Source organism: Manduca sexta, unplaced genomic scaffold, assembly GCF_014839805.1.
Source record: "Manduca sexta isolate Smith_Timp_Sample1 unplaced genomic scaffold, JHU_Msex_v1.0 HiC_scaffold_3023, whole genome shotgun sequence".
Lineage (NCBI taxonomy): Eukaryota > Metazoa > Arthropoda > Insecta > Lepidoptera > Sphingidae > Manduca > Manduca sexta.
The window spans coordinates 1-17,351 of NW_023594047.1; the positions used below are offsets into that span (position 1 = coordinate 1).

The 17,351-nt window shown below is 37.2% G+C and overlaps 2 protein-coding genes and 1 pseudogene across 2 annotated transcripts; 1 reads left to right on the forward strand and 2 right to left on the reverse strand.

Annotated features, from left to right (window-relative positions):
- Positions 1–3,614: 3,614 nt before the first annotated feature.
- Positions 3,615–6,150, reverse strand: LOC119192636 (ninjurin-2-like). Its single transcript, XM_037446444.1, has 3 exons — positions 6,062–6,150; positions 5,170–5,346; positions 3,615–3,913 (listed from the first exon to the last, which is right to left on the reverse strand). Exons 1-3 carry the CDS (start codon positions 6,104–6,106, stop codon positions 3,668–3,670), a joined length of 468 nt encoding a protein of 155 aa, XP_037302341.1. The 5' UTR covers positions 6,107–6,150; the 3' UTR covers positions 3,615–3,667.
- A 511-nt stretch (positions 6,151–6,661) lies between these two features.
- On the forward strand, positions 6,662–11,344 carry LOC119192637 (annotated as a pseudogene).
- Positions 11,345–16,067: 4,723 nt separating this feature from the next.
- On the reverse strand, positions 16,068–17,237 carry LOC119192638 (transitional endoplasmic reticulum ATPase TER94-like). The gene is made up of 3 exons (XM_037446445.1): positions 17,078–17,237; positions 16,594–16,748; positions 16,068–16,254 (listed from the first exon to the last, which is right to left on the reverse strand). The coding sequence occupies exons 1-3, from the start codon at positions 17,081–17,083 to the stop codon at positions 16,155–16,157; spliced, it is 261 nt and encodes an 86-aa protein (XP_037302342.1). The 5' UTR covers positions 17,084–17,237; the 3' UTR covers positions 16,068–16,154.
- Between the last annotated feature and the right edge of the window lie 114 nt (positions 17,238–17,351).

Sequence of the window (17,351 nt, forward strand, 5' to 3'; positions counted from 1 at the left end):
TATTTGTTTGATATTATTTGTCATAATTCTTTTATAAATAAGACTTTGTTGTTCAATAATAAATTTTTTTTATCGTATTTTCTAATAAAATTACAGAGAAAGTATAAAATTTGTATGTGTTTTATGAAACTCAGTAAAATTGCTCTAGTTTCTACAAAAGCAAACTTTGATCGGAACAGTTATTTTTTTATTTATTTGTAACATAGGAGAAACCAATATTTCATATTCAGGAGCCAGACTCAAAAATCGTGTTGACCGGTGTAATTGAATACATGTACTTGTCTTCTTGAAACAACACTTCATCAAAAGTTATTTTAACTATAAATGTCAAACAAAAACACACGTAACTTCTATCAGGAGTGTTTTAGAGATAAAATTGAATACGCGATCTGTCTTGGCAGTTAAGCTATTTTACTATCATTTAAAAATAGAATTATTAATATTTAATTAAGATTACTTACTTCTTCATAATTTATTCATCATTGGAATGTCGAAAGTATGTGAAGTGTGTGCTACAACACTGGGACTAGCGTGGTGGACGAAGGTCTACCCTCTCAGTAGTAGAGGTGACCTGTGCTTAAATTGATACAGTATAGTCTGGTATAGTCCCGTTATAATTTTAATGATGCAAGTTTACTCTGTACCACCTTGTTTATACACAATAAATACAGTTAGAATATAGTATGTACCTTCTCAAGTACGAATCTGACCGGCTTCTCCATATTTTAAAGTCGAAATACTCAAACTCTATTATGATCGCCAAATATTCTCAATTCGCTAAGTCACTATTACAAGGTCCTGTATTTTTTTTCCTTTGGAACAAAAATAATATTTAAAATTTACATGTTGATAAAAATTAGAAAATACAATAATTTATGGTTCTCCCATTATTTATCTTTCGGGATAATTGGAACTTATCGCTAAAAAATCGATTTGCACATCAAATTTTATATAGAAACTCGTAATAGTGAGCCACTGCCAGTGAATTTACTTAAATTGTATTAATTTTATATAAGACCGGAGTTGCAATATAACTCATAGATCACAATATCTTTAGCACAATCACAACTTTAAAAAATATACTAAGCACTTATATTTTTTAAAATTGAATATCTATAAAAATATATGAATTTAAATTACAAATCACACCTTAGTCACTGTTATAATTTCTAACACAAATAAATTCAGCGGCCGATGCGTTATATTTTTCGAAATATGTTGATAGCGTTACAAAATACAAAAATGTTGTAACAACTGATATCTGTTTTTTCTACAAATGAATGACTAACAAGAGCTAATTGTCATGAACTCGACATATTATATGTATAGAGACATCTACATTCTACACATATATGTCGCTGAATACAGAAGTTGTTGGCTATTGTATGTATAATGTAGGTAACGTCGCTCCTGCTCGCAATAAAAAAAAATCATCTTGCATCACATTTAAAATATGTCGTAACAGCAACTTATTTTCTGGATAAAAGCCAACTTACATTGTAAAGTAGAAGGCAAAATAAACAACGACACATTCTCATGTCTTTATTATTAGCCTCATAATAGTATAAAATTACAAACTGCTGATAAACCATGCCCTTTCGGAGTTGATAGTGCGTTCACGCATTTTTTTAAACATCATATTTACTTGTTCAATATTTTAAAACAATTTGTATATTAATTATTATTAAAATAGAAATTAAGATAGATTCTACAAAAACATCTTACTCAGTAATTAACCATTCCAATTTACGCTACTCAAAGTTTCGAGGAAGGATAGAAATTAATAAATGTTTAATTAAAGCATTGATTATTTTTCTTGATAAAAGGGTAATAAAAATACAGCTTAAAATGTAAAATACACAGTATCAGTGGTGATTTTAGGAGGTGGCGAACAGGACTACCGCGCAAGGCCTAGATTCCTTCTAACCGAATTTCAGCCACGTCGGAGAATCGCAACGGAGATCAGCCAGGTACACAGGAAATATTATAGTGCACAAGTGTGTACTCAATACACAGGTGCACTTTCTGTTCCTTCACTCTCATACTCTGGTGAGACGGCAATCCGACATGACCGGAGAAAGATCAGGTGCAAGACCAACGGCTTTACGTGCATTCCGAGGCACGGGGGTATAACACCGCCAACTTCCTGACTCCTAATTTTTATGATGAAAAAACCAGCTACAATTATTTTGGCCCCACACGGGATTCGAACCCAGGACCTCAGCGCGTTAGTTGTACTCGTACCGTGTACAATTACAACTACGTCACCGAGCAAGTCTGGAGGGTCTTAAGGCTTACTGCTCAGTAGTTAGTTTTAATTCATCCCACCGGTGATAATTTTCATAATCAGTAGTGTCTAATCCGAAAGATATATTAATCACATCGCAGTACAATACCAGAGATAACCAAACAATGCTAACACGATAGAGCCATATTGCAACCTTCCTTGTTCTGGGATGCTCCTCCGATGAAGCAAAACATTATACCAGTCCGGAGTAAAGGAGAGCGTCTGCGGCAAAAAATACGAATTTAGTAAACTGGCGCCTTATGCTCTTTAACTGTGAACTCGTAACGCGATCGTGTTACGTTTTCTTCGTGAAATTAGGGTGGAATGGTATTCTGTATCCCAATTTCTTCTCTTAAACGCGACGCGGTGCGTTACGTACTGTTATCTTCTATCAAAAAGACATACGCCATAGAGAATAAAGCCCCAGTCTGTTAAATTTAGCTTGTCTAAGTAGACGAGCCACTCCCGCCCTCACATACGCCACTGCGATTCCTGAATCAGGGTTGACAACAGCACAAATTTTATGACATCGATGTAACTTTGCCAGATCCCTGTGGAAATCTTTAAGGGCACATATGTTCAACAGTGGACTCTGTGTGGCTGATATTAACGACCAGCGGTGAAACTCTACGAGTCTCTAACATTAATCTGTGATTAGCTTATAGACAGTAATAGAGTTTTGTTTGCGAGTTCCTGTGAGTAGCAGTGGTGTAAAGTGAATTCTTGCTGCCAGAATCGGACCCCAAGTTTCCGCCCCTAAGCACGAGGCCAGAAACAAAAAGCGTATCCTTATACGCTTTATTTTCGAGAATTTTCCGCCCCTGTCGTCTAGCTCAGTTACGGCAGCACCGCTAGTTAATAATAGGTACTGCTTCTACCATCAAGCAAAAGTGCGCCGCCGCATTCAATGCGTTTTATTTGAAATTTGCAACCAGTGTACCTTACGGAGCAAATTATACTTAACAGGATGACGAGCATAGTGCAGGGATGCGAAATATCTGGCCCTTAGTTCTAGCGTCAAGTTAGTTTTTGTATTGCACGAATACTTTTTATGCTGGGACGGCAAAGAGACCCCACTGCACCTAATAGTAAGTGGAGTAGGATCGTAGAGTGTCGACTGGGGAATGGCAATCATCCCTCGTCAATAAACAGTTATACCGGCCCATTTGTACATAAATACATAAAAATGATGTTAAAGTTGTTTATTATTATACACTAGTGCAATCGATCCATAAATATTACATTAATGTATTTCAACATTACAAAAATATCTGCAAATATACCTATGTAGTCGTATTTAAATATACGAGTAAGTATAAAAATTAAACGTGATCGAAAACTGTTATTTAAATCAGGTTTTTTAGACTGAACAAAATACTATTAATTACTATTCCGTTGCCTCCATGCCGAACCACCCCTGCCGCTTTTATGTAAATATTCAAGCCGCATCATAATCAAAGGTCCTGTGGTATGTTTAATCGAAAACGCCGATATAACGATGTTAATAATAGATATAATGAATATTAACAACACTATTATATTGTTGTAAAACCTCGCCGGTTGTTGATTCTCGTTCCGGTTGACGTCCAAACTGCCGACTATCACGCACAGCATGCCCAGAACGAGCTATCGACAAGGAAATACAATTAACAATCTTGAAGGTGATATGAAACAAATATATATTTAAAATTAGTGAAATAAAAATATATCACAGTGTTATTCAATGTGTATCCGAATAAAAGAGGAAATGCCGCCATTTTGCTTGACTACTGTCACATATTTTACTACACTCATGATGTAAGTATATAGATTTTTATAATTATATTAAAACATGGATGATATTAGTGTGTACATCAACTTAAAATTAAATCGCAAATAGAAAATTTTGCTTATATCCACCCCTACACCAAATACTTATCTAAGCCCTTCTGTTCTTCTTGTACATGAAAAAATACACTACACGAAATAGGGAATTCCCTGACGAATTGGCTTAATATGGCCAAAATACATAGCAGTAAACAATCGCTAATAATAATAAATATCTTAATAAGACCACGAAAGAACCTCATCAAACCTCATTAAATCTGCAAATACGCAGCCAAAGAAGAGTCGAATGCTGACACGAAGATATTTAGCAGCGTTATAAGAAGGACTGAGAGTACAACGAAATTGGAAGTACTGGCTGCAGCGCGGTGCCACCGGAAGAAGTGTCCACAAAGACGTAGAGCGTTCATTGTGAAGACAACCAAACCCACAGTCACCTACAAAAAACTTAAATGGAATTCACAATCTTATTTAATAGTAGAAGTTTATGTATTTTTGTCAGACGTAAACGCAAAATACCCTGAATATATTTAGAAGTTTGACATACAAATGGCCCAAATTATATACTGTAATATTTTATTGATGGGGAAGAACTTCCACGCGCGTGAAATCTCGAGCAAAACTTGGAGTCCAAAAATTAATTATACGGATACGATTAACGCGAAAACATATTTTGTTCATAAGCGCTTCTTAAATATCTAAAATGACAAATCAGATAAGTACCTACAGCTGGGTTCTAGCGACCTTTAACACATAGAGGTACTTATTTTCTTTTTTTTCATATAAATCAGTGACGAAACACGTAAGCCGCTCGCCCGTTGGTAAACAAAACTACTAATAGTAGCAACTACACTCAAACCCCGAAATGAGTACAAAGCATCGCACTGCGCTTGTCACCCTGAGATATTTTGATCCAAACTAGTTATAATATCCTTTAAACCGCAACACAACAGTGCGCGCACAATATTACTTGGTAGTAGAAATAGACTTTACGGTGAGACTTATCCAAACGGACTACTACAGAAGAAGCCAACTACCAATATTAAGTAGAAACTCACCTGTAATATTATGGATATAGTGATCAACGCAATCAGCAATGTATAGAATTCGTGAATAGGTCCGAATTGGAGAACATATTTCAGTTGTGATGCGTTGGATGCCAACAGGGCAATGTCGAGCATCCCTTGCGCCACGGTCTTCTTGATTGCATACTCATTAGCATCAAATACTCGCTTCTGAAACCATAGAACAATCACTGAGATATAGTTTAAGATTTAGATGAACAGTAGTCAAAGATAAGAGCAACTTAATTAGATACTTATACCTAGAATTCGGTAGCAAGTAGATAATTTTATATACTATTGGATGACGACAGAGCATCAAGACAGTCCAACAAGATCACAGCATAATTCAATCAAATGTTCAATAGCAGACACCACAAAACTTTTAATTACAATGCAGTATGCGTCAAGGCACTGCGCTGGTAACCCAGACATTCGATGTTAACCGTCAGTATCATTATCTTAGGTATACCTCCTCTGTAATGTACTACCTAAATATGAATTATAAAGTGTTTCGAATCAGAACGCAATAGTGCTTGAACAATGCTGCTTGTATGAAATAATAGACATTGCAATGATAGCTATCCAATTGAATTTTCCTATACAGATTTGTACGACGTTTCTCCAATCTATAGTTTTACCTATGTTTAGAAATGATTCGATCTTAATAATTTTTGGTGGGTAACCTAATGCAAAAAATGCCAATACACATATAATAACTAATAACTTGCTCAAATAATTACGCTCAAATAATTTGAAACTTGTTCTAATTATTATCTAAAAACATAAGTACTTAGACACTACAATTTATTTCTCTAATAACCGACTATGTCATTCTAATTAAAAATAAAGATGCAACGCTACTTTAAATAATCAATAATGTACGAACTTTCTTTTTACGACGTGGCTTCGAATAATACGTCCTTCTCTTCATTTTAAGATCTTAGCCATATGGATATGAAAAAACATAAATATCTACATTCATTTAATTTTCCTAATTCGTACGCAATGTTATTGTTAACGTTTTAGTACCCATCGTAGTTACGAAACTTCTTTGTAGATAATTATTATTACAAACTTTAGTATTAAAAAATCTGTTTGATATAATCTAACTATGTGGATTCATGTAATTCTAAGACTATTGATCTTTCTCGACGCTTACATTATTAAATTCTTTTAAAACCGCAGGAAACTTAAAAATGCATAAAGATAAACTTTTAAAAACCCGCGCTCGCCACGTCTAACTTTACGATGATAAAATATATTTTTATAAAAGCAGCAGTACTCATATAAAAATATGAAGTACATTAAGTTCCCTACAATTTTATTGAATTTTGAGAATAGTTAGAATCAAAATTATTTTTTATAAGCGAATTGAAAAATGAAACGTCCGCGCTCTCCGCCCGCTCATTTTCGCGTCCTCGATCTGTCAAAAATGTTTCCATTCTTTGGATGGTTTGTGTTGTTTGGATTTAATACAAACAAAATATTTTACCATGTTAAACGATTCTTGACATCTTTTTCTTTTTTGGTGTTCATATTAAAGTGTTTTATAATGTTTTATTGTTTATAAATATCATGTAAAATCGTGTCCAACCGTGGTGCGTCAGTGTTGTTTTGTTTGCAAGAGTAGTGTAAGAAGTTCCAGATGCTGCCTTCCATGCCTATTCTGTTCACGAGGGACAGTCAGGATGCTTTTGGTAACAAGATTGAACCAAGCACGAGCTTTTGTATTCCAAATTCTGTAACAAAACCAGTTATCAATGCTCAGGTGAGTGTCACAGGACACGATTAGTTTTATGTAACTTTCTTGTTCTTGACGTATTTCTTTTGGTATTTATAACAAATTTTACTTTCCGTGTAATTATCATAAGTTTGTTCATAAAACAACATTATTAAATAGAGCATCGCTACCATTTAATTTTACATGTGAAGATAATTATGTCGCCATTTTTGTGTGTACATTCGAAGTGCTGAAAGAATTTCGATCTGTTTACGTTTCAGCCAGTCGTCCCTAAGGCTGCGCAGGAGGGTTCTAGCACTACAAAGCCACCAGAAAGCAATAAAACTAAGAATGTTAAGAATAAGGAAGATTCTAGAATAAATTATAATGCATTTGAGACAGGTAAGTATAGTCTATAGAATGAATCATTTACATTCATCCTAAATGATTCAAATGAATGCATTCAATCATATTATGTTTGTTCTAACATTCTGGAGGTCTTATCAATTTAAATTCTCATTTGTATGAGTTCAGTTTAGTCTTCATAACCAATAAGTGGGATTGAGTAATCCCTGTGCAAATATTTACATAATAAATTGTCACTATTGTCTTTGAATCCCAAGGTTTAACAAGGTGCATGTATTTAATTTGTACCCATTAGACAAATAACTAATTTCATACCCTCATCATAAGCATTAATTGTATTTTTTTAGTTAATAAATTGTGGATTTAATGAAAAATGTATTTCTCAAAACAATTTTTTCTAATTCTTAACCAATAAATGTATGAAACATAAATAATAAAATTTATTATGATAAGCAATCAGATCACCAGCCAAGTAAATAAACAAATTAATGATTTGGCTAATATCTTTTGCAAGTTTATGTAATCTATTAACAGTTGACCTAGATTTCGCTTTCAATATTTTATTCTTAAATTTGTACTCTTCTCTATTTCACTCAATAAAATTTGTTAACTGAACCTCATTTAGATTGTACCACATGATAGATATTTTAAATGATTTCTACTATTTTAACACCTAAATATTTGTTTAAATTGTTTTAGCATTAATTAGATCCTACTACACAAAAGTACAATCAAGATTTTCCTCGAACACATCAGTGCCTACCAATAAATTTGTACAATTTCAAAATATTTTAAAAACATTTGATCCAAGTAAAGAGACTCCAGTAGATTTGTATAAGAAGATGGTGTGTCTGTTTGGTGATGAGCACAAGGATATTGTTGAAGATTTCCTGTTGTTCTTGAAGCGGGACAAGCAGCTGAGGTTGGCAGGTTTATGGATCGTTTCATGCTGGTCCAAATGACAGGATTTATAGAGTTGTTGCAGGTAAGTTACGTATAAAATAAAACAGCTAGTTAACTCTAAAAACCTTAAAAGGTGTCACAACAATGGGTTATCTAGGTACTGTTTTTCCCAACCCTTGAATAAAAGTTATAAAGTGAAAATCACATTTTTTTTTATCTGATACAATAGTTTTAAGTTTACTAAGGAGACAGAAATATGCTGTTATGCTTGATCAGTCATTGTAGATATTTCTCATTTTCAAGAAATGACTGTGATAAAAAAAGAAATACAATTATTTCATAGACATTCATTTCAATGCAATAGACATTCATGTTTATTGCAAATTGTGTTTTTATTACAGTATAAAAATATGTTGCCATGTTTTTTATGATCTTTATGGTTACTTGCTCAAAATGTAAACCAAAATATTCATGTTTTTATTTTTGCTTTACAGGTTTAGACATAAAGTTATGTTTGAATATTACTCCTTGTTAAAATTGAAATTCAATGTTTAATGTCAAATTTCTGGCATATCTTTCCTTTTTTATTAATTCATTAAATTATTTATCAATTGCCTAAATTACATTGGATATCCTTTATCTAAATACTTTGATTTTTTGTCAATCAAATATAATATTCTAAAGGATTACTTTACCAGTATAATTACTCGGAATGATTTGACTTAACATTGTCTTTTTTTGTGGAAGAGCAGTGCAATATCATGTAATACTTTGTAGAAAGTCTTTGTGGTGTTGCTGCAGCTTATGGACAGTTGTGGCTCACCAACAAGTAGCTATTTCGCTCACCTTGTCATTTAGTTTCAATATAAGACCTGTTTTCCTTACTTCTCCCTGCCCGACCCAAATTTATTCTCCCGGGCCGCAGCTGTTGATAAGCCAGGAGTCGCCTCTATCCTCTTAAAAGGGTTTTAATAGGATAGAGGCGATTCTTCTGCCTCTATCTCCACACCGAATGCACGCCCATGCACAGAGGGACATTTGTCGCGGCCCTAGGCACACAGTTATGTGTGTGGCTCATGGTTGTCAGTACACATTGAAGCCTATGAGGGACCCGTCAACTTTTCCCTTCTCTTTCCTTCCGCCCATCCTAAGAGAATTCCTTATTCTTCCCTCACCCTTGCTTTCCAACTATCCCTTCCCACTTTCCTCCAGGGCCCTGCAGTCGTTAAGCCGGGGGAATCTAGTATCCCATTCGCTGTTTTCCCCAGGTGAAGACTGCAGGAGTCTGTCCATAAAAAAAACATACTGCAGTGATTCTACAAATCCAAATGGTCGCCCATAAGAACAATACTGAAATCTCCAAAAAAGGGCTTTTATACCAAAATTTCTTGAAGGTATGGAAACACGAGTAACTTTTCAGAACACGTTCGCCCGTAAGCCGACGGTGCTACGTAAGATCGTGCGCGCGATCTCTACGGGCGTGAACAGCGGCAGTTGCGCCGAGATGAAGGCGCGCGTGCTTCCCCATTTGCGCTCCAACGCTCGGCTCACGCAAATGTTCAGATCGCTGTTCCCTGACGAACGACCGCCGGATAGGTAAGCTTGGTACAATAGCAGGATTTCGAAGATATAAGAAATTTATATATTAATTGTAGTTGAGTTAGTTTTAAAGATAGTCTCTTGTTAAAGATTACTGAATTGTTATTTTTAATATTGGCACTGACTCTGTGACGCTAAACACTTATGAAACAGCAATTTATATTTCTAATGGTGTTGTATCGCTATCTCACTCGCGCCCGCGGACTGTAATGGCGATGACGTCATGACTTACAACGTGCATCCATCTGCTACTTAGCATCTGTTTGCCATCCACAAAATATCAAAAGCGTATTATTTGTGTAAACCGATTTTTATTAAAATTGCATAATTTGAATCTTCAAGCAAGAAAGTTTGAGAGACATGTTGTAGCGTTGCCCCGATGCAAATAATATTATGTTGTTGCAGTGTGTATGAAACTGGCACGGACATCTTAAACGAGAGCTTTCTCACCAATGACAAGGGTTACGACGTGTGGGAATTCGAGGAAGAGACAGACAATAAACGCAAGTTAGACGCTAAGGAAGGCCTTGATACTATGGTGAGTTAATGAGAATTGACAAAATTTTGCTTGATAGTAAACGTTATGCAGTAAGTTGCTTCTTTTAAAAAGTGCGCCAAGCTGTTCAAAACGCAGTACACGATTGGTTCATCGTATAACACACATTCAAATATCCCGAAAAGGTAGCTTAGTAGGCACTACAGGAGCTGTAAACAAGATGCCTTTCTACAATTGCTAACGCTAACATTATGTACGACAATGACATAATATCCTAGTGATTGACCATCGATTAGGTATATCATTCTTATATTTTTCTGTTCTATTAACGTTAACGATTATAGAAAGGCAGCTTGCCTATGGCCCCAGTACTTACACACTAATAACTTGTTCCAGTATCTGAACGGTCGGGTGTTCCTGCAGCATGGGCGGCTTCTCCGCTCCGCCCGCGTCACCTTTCCCTACAGCAAGGAACCATACCGGGTGCACGCCCGCAGACTCGCTCCCGCGCACTCCCACCCCTCGCCTCCGGACTCTGACGACGAACGCACCTCCCCCAAGCGCAGCACTAAAAACCCATCCAAAATACCTCCCAAAAACGAAAGCAACTCAGATCGCCAACGAAGAACATTAAGGACGTAAATGATAACACGAAGCACAAAGATTGCCCCGTAATGAGCCCGAAAACGAAGAAGGCGCAAGTCAAAAATAAGAAGAAGGAAAAGAGGTAAAAAAGAGAAAGGAGAAAAATCATAAAGAGCCGCCTAAAGTGAAGCAGAAAGACCAAATTAAAATCGATCAACCGTTAGAGCCTAAGAAAGAAGTGAAAAGCAATTGGACTAGAGATGAAGATAAGACAATGTTACAGGTGCTAAAAGGCGAGGCAGGCTCAGAGCAAGTGTTTTGTAGAATAAGGGAACTGCTGCCGCATCGTTCGGCAACTGAAATCAAAGAGAGGTTCTGTCACGTGATGACTCTCTTACAGCAAATGGCCGTGGGAGAGGTCACTTAGTGCTATCATTTCAATTATGTAATGAAAATCAAAGTATTTATAATTTTTATAAATAAAATTATTTTTGAGTATATTATTTTTTTGTTTTTATATTCCTCAGCGTTTACAAATTTAAATTATAAAGGTCCCAAGAGGTAAATCGTTGATATTGTACAAAATATTAAGGAACAACGAATAACGGCATGCATGAAGCTATTACAGCTTTACAACGAATATGCACGTTAAGAAAATAGTGAGGTATCGTTGTCTGTCAACTACATGATGACATCACTATGCTCTGATGAATACGAGTAAGGCGTGTACTACAACAACAGAATATTACTTAGAGACATGGGATACGCTACATCCTAACGCCCGTATTCATAAACTTTATTTATCTAAGGACGGAGCATTGCTGTGATAACAAGTCTGTTACTCAGCTTTGTATATCTGACAGCCAACTTGATTCAAGTTGTATCTCAATATTAGCGAATTGAATCACAGCGGCCCTATGTCTACGCACCTGCGAAAGGCAACCATGAGAGTCCAGCACTGAGAAACCAACTTATCACAGCAATGCTCCGTCCTTAAATAAATAACATTTATGAATAAGGGGTAAATTTTTAGTGGGCCGCATGAATGCATGTAGTGTGTGGCCCTTCTCTCATCAAAAACTTGGAGATACCACGCCCTTCATCACAAAGAGCATTTTGAGTAACTTATTATCTTAATGCTGAAAATTATAATGTATGTTATTATTTCTCTCATGCTGAAAACCTATCGCAACAAAATATTAGGCAACTTTTTTTAGTATATGTCCGTGGCATCTGGAGCTGCCGCTCCGTTCACCCTACGAACGAGCCGTCCTTTCCTTCTAGACCCGAGCCTAAGGTGACTTAGTCATTTCAGTAAACACTAACATATAAACTCTGATAGTGAAAATACGGCCAAAATGTCGCCAAAAGTTGCGCCATTGTTGGGGAGGAGTGATGTGCAATTCTGTTAATTGTAATTTTCGCAGCTCCGCATACCCTACCATTACCACTCTTGGCATTGCTAGGCTAGGGTTTTTTATTATACAAGACAAACTTGCACACGAAAAAGAAAAAAACATGTTTTGGCACATATAATGTGGTATGAAAACTGCACGGTAAATAGTTTTACACTGACACACATTGATTTTAATATTGTCAACTTGTTAAATTTAATCTGATTTATTTTCGATCAACGTGAAAGATGTACCTAATTCGATAACATTTATTTTGTATAAATATATTGAACTAAATATGCCCAGATACAGTGAGAATTATTATCTGAGAAAATGTTTCTTGGAGAGAGAACAAGTACCCACACAAAGTGTGATGNTCAAAAGATGTCTCCGCCTTTGGCTAAGGTTTACTTCAAATCGATGACGCCCAAACTTAAAGTTCTTGCAGGTTTAGAACCGCCTATGAAAGGTGGTGGAAATGACTGGTACATACCACCTAAAGTTATTTTAGAAGAAGGCAGGGTTGTTTTAAAACCATTAAAGAAAGAATATTTATCTAAACTAGGATGCGAGGGAATAGGCCATTTTGGAGACAGGCTACTGCAAATCCACAACCAGCGCATGGAAGAAGAAAAAAAAAGAGTGCTGCAGGAAAGCGATATCAAATGGAAAAAGCATATCGAGGCAAGTTGCAGACAACAATGGGAGGAATGCATCGAAAGAAGCAGCTAAGAACAATACAGAAGCAATACAACAGGCTTTTCGAGAATTCACTATTTTATATACGACGTCCATAACTAGGGTTGAACAAATTATGTTCGATGCAGCTGTATTACAAATCAAACGGAGAGAGAAAGACTTTCCAAGACATGCAAGACAAATTTAAAATGCTGATAAAAAAGCAAGCTACCCGACTTTATGATAAATATGAAGATAAATTAAAGAAACAGAAAGCGAAACTCAAAGCACAATTTATCAAAAATGTTGAAGAATCGCGCACAGCCATGGGAAATAAGGTACACGATTTGAACGTCGAAAAGCATACGGTCGTAGAAAAACTACGAAATTTGTTACAATGTCAGAATTTGGCTTGCCAAGTCTATGTGGCACTGAAGGAAAGAGAGGAATGTCAAAAAGAAATAGACTTGTCGAAATACGAACATCAAAAGAAAATGAAGGCTTTGACAGATGAAATTGCTACGAAAGATTTTGAAATACGACTCGCAAAGAGAAAAAGAAAAGGAAAACGGATAGAATTTATCAATATATGGCAAAGAAAAGTATGTCAAGTTGTGAAGAAATTTCAAATGTTTGTAGGCTTTTGCCTAAAAACGCTACCGGAACATGCTGAATTCTTCATTAACATGGAAAAATTAATGTTGCTACAACTAAATGATGTAGTTTCCAATCCAGAGGCGGAAAGTATTTTTTGAACCTGAGCAACCGGTGATACACACGCCTATTCCCAGACCGCATCCGTTCTTTCTTTTCTGTGACAAAGGTGTCAAGACGCAGGTTGATGATCACCTCTGTCCTAAGCATTGCACATCGAGCGCATCTCAGCTGCCGGTCATCGTTGTCAACAAGAGGTGTATTTACGCTGCATGTGATAATTTCGATCAGTTCTCAGATAAAGTAAGAGCGTACATTGACGGCCATCGTGGTGATGACAAAGACTTCGAAGATACCCACTGCTATGAGCACGACGTTCCAGTGAAATACACGACTTCGTTACAACGGCGAACTCCAGATGCAAAGTTCCCTGTTACAAATTTTGCAAGACGAATTACCCAATGTGAGGCAACTGCCTGTTGAGTGTTGTTTGTGCAGAATACCACACTGTTTTTGCAGTCCGACTCGTGCGTCTGAAATGTCTACCGAGAAGAATAAGGAACCGGAAGTGCCTCCATTACCATCCGTGTCGTCGGGATACAAAATTGAGTCACGAAGTGGGGAATTGGCTCATGAAAGACAACCGAAATGGGAAAGTTACTTTGAATACGTCCACCCAACAAAGTGCAAGTGCGGCAAAACTGCCAAAAAGCATCTGCGAGAAAATTTACCGCCATACATGTGGCAAATGTCAAAATACGATGAGCCTCAACTCCCGAATTATGAAATGTGTTCGCTGCATACCCTCAGAAAGTTGGTGAAGAAGGCTCAAGGCAAACGCACTCCGCACCGCCTGAACCCGCAAAAGTCGAGTCCACGACGAAAGATATGGGCACCCAGTATTCCGACCAGGAGTTTGATTTACTGTGCACGTGCTTCTCGGATGAAGAAGTTGAAAAATTATACCGCGAATTGATGGCGGGTACGAAACCTTTTGACCCGAAATCTACAGGCAATCAATGCGAAATTGTAGATGGATCCTGTGTCTCCCGTCACGTATTTCACGCAACGAACGGACTCGTTCGTAACAGCCCATCACTTATTCGCTGCGGAATTTGATTGACAATTCGCCGCAATTGGAAAAGACATTTTCGTGAAACCGGATTGCAAATTCAATTAAAACTATATTTTTCCGTATTCCACAACACTTTTATGAAAAACATAGAATAAAGGGAAAACTTGATTCTTTTTTTTTATACCTGAATAGCTAATACCTTTCTATATACATATTATTCTTTTAAGACATATTTAGCAAAAACACTCTACGCCTGGTGATCATAGGCGTAGCTAGGGGAAAACAAAGATCAGCGATGACCGCCCTAGAAAAAGCCTTGCCCTTTCAGGTGTATCGCATGGTGCAGGCCTTTCGTTGAATTGTGCGACGTTTTTGTTCCTCGTCAGCTGCCGCCCCTAGCTGCTACGCTAATACTGATGGTTTATGCCCAAATATTATCACCAAGAAGCGGAAAGCTTATTCACATCTTTCCCAGTTTTTAGCATTATGTCTTTTACTCGACGTATACTGGTTAACATCGAGTCAAGTCACCCTTTCACCAACAGGAAGTGGGAAACGTATAACATCTTTCCCAGTTTTAAGACATGTAAATTTACTGAATTCTACGTATATTGGCTATTCACTAAACAAGTCACCGTTACTGAATATGCACCCTAAATGACATCTCTAATCGTATCACCACATGTGTGCGGATGACGTCCTTGTTATTGTTTTCAACTTAAAAAGCACCCCTAACCATCAGAGATAGGTGTTTAGTTATCGCAACAATTGCACAATACGTTAGTTCTGTATTGGTGGCGTTGGTCTCGGGTTCGAGTCACAGATCAAAGCAGCGATGTTGGTTGGATATTAATTTTCTGCTCAGTACCTATCAGTTCGGATTCGAGAATTAATGGCTCATAGGGCTATAGGAAAGTTGAGACAAAAATACACAGCGAAAAATCAGTGTGTACAAACATTTTATTCAGGATAGGTTAGGCCTACCCACCATGTTTTATTAATAATGAATATTAGAACTTATAACTTGTTTTCATGAATTCATTGGCTTGATATTTGTTTCTGGTAGGTAACTAAAAATCTGCATGAAATAAAACAAATCATTAGTCTGTAAAAATCTTTTATTATAAAATCACTGCAATGTGGTGTGCGCCGGCGCATAGCCAGGAACTGGTTTACGCACAGGATCCATTAGATGTAGTAAAGTGTAACAAGTACTTTATGCCTTATGATCTTATAATTGCCCACCGGGACCAATACAATACACACATTCAATTAAAACTAACATAAGCGAACGGAAAATAAACGAATGTTATAAGAATGATTCAATTACAAATAAATACATTTACATTAGCTGGCTAGGTTCAGTGAATTTTATGAGACCGCGACGCGTAGTCAGACTGGCGCGCCGATTTTGTATTTTTTAAAAATCTCGACACTATTAATTCGCTCGGCCGCCGTACTACAGGCGGCGCGTGGCCTGGAGTCTCAGCGCTGGAACGTGTGGAGTGTTTAGCTGTAGAGGTCGTCGTCGCCGCCCTCCTCCTGGAAGGTGGGCTGGTCGCCGCCCGACGTGCCCGTGCCGCCGGCGCCGCCCGCGCTCGTCGGGAACCTGCGGGGACGGGGAACACCGAACATTATTACATCAGAAATCCTCAAGGGTAGTGCAATGTCGAGATATAAAATGCAAAACGAACATGGCCACTTTCAGTTTTAACTGCTCCCTGAAAATATTTTGTTAGTTACACGGTATTTGCCAATGCTTGTTAAGCGGTATTGTACTATCGCCGAAGAAATACAATTCTTCTGAAACTATGAGTGTTTATTAGCAGTACAGATTACAGGATCCATCAGTTTCCTTTGCCACAAAACTGGCACACCAATCCAATTGGTACTCAATAAATGTTGCTATGTTCACACTATAAATGGGCTACAGTTGTTTGTAACCGACCTGAAGTTGGTGCCGAATCCGCGGCTCTGTTGCAGCGTCTGCGCGAACATCTCGTACTTGCGGATGTCGTTGTCGGACACGGAGCGGCGCGCGAACTTCATCGCCTCCTCGAAGTGAGCGCGGCTGATCTCTGGCACTGGGTCTTCTTCGTCCATCTGAAAACACAACCACATAGTTTTCGACTAAGACTAACGTAGGCGGTGGTGCCAAATGTAAACTAAACTTTATGAATTTAATATTTTGGAAGTTTACATGTGTCTTAAATAATTGCTACATTATAATCACTATAGAAAAGAACCGAGTATACTTGAAATGTTTATGCATGCCTAATTGATAGCGAAATGGTGACCTAAGTATGTCATAATTTGTGAAATACTGAATGTATTTCTGGTGGTAGGTAAACTACTGTAGCCTATCGCAATTAACAATTTTCGTTTTGAATAATCTAGAAAAAATATTTATAATAGTAATAAAGTATACTAACGTCCATGACGGCGGCAGCGGGCTGGTTCTGGCGCGTGCGCTCGCGTGTGATCTCCGCCTCGATGGCTTGTCGGATGGCGAGCTTGCACGCGCGCTGGCAGATCTCAGTCAAGTCGGCACCGCTGAACCCTTGTGTCACCTGCCACAGAGTTTTTTATAGAAGTCACTTGAACAGTAGTCGTTGTTAATAAGCAACAAGCCACTATTTGACGGCTATAAAGATACGTCTTGTTGGCCGAGATTGTATATGGATTAAACTAACACCAGAATAGAGA

Excerpts from the sequence above, each read along its gene's own strand:
- LOC119192636 (XM_037446444.1), bottom strand. The coding sequence starts at position 6,106 with ATGAAGAGAAGGACGTATTATTCGAAGCCACGTCGTAAAAAGAAA. Across the intron at positions 5,347-6,061 it reads AGCCACGTCGTAAAAAGAAA|AAGCGAGTATTTGATGCTAA; the intron begins GTTCGTACATTA and ends CTATGGTTTCAG. Across the intron at positions 3,914-5,169 it reads CTATATCCATAATATTACAG|CTCGTTCTGGGCATGCTGTG; the intron begins GTGAGTTTCTAC and ends CCTTGTCGATAG.
- LOC119192638 (XM_037446445.1), bottom strand. Across the intron at positions 16,255-16,593 it reads GGATTCGGCACCAACTTCAG|GTTCCCGACGAGCGCGGGCG; the intron begins GTCGGTTACAAA and ends CCGTCCCCGCAG.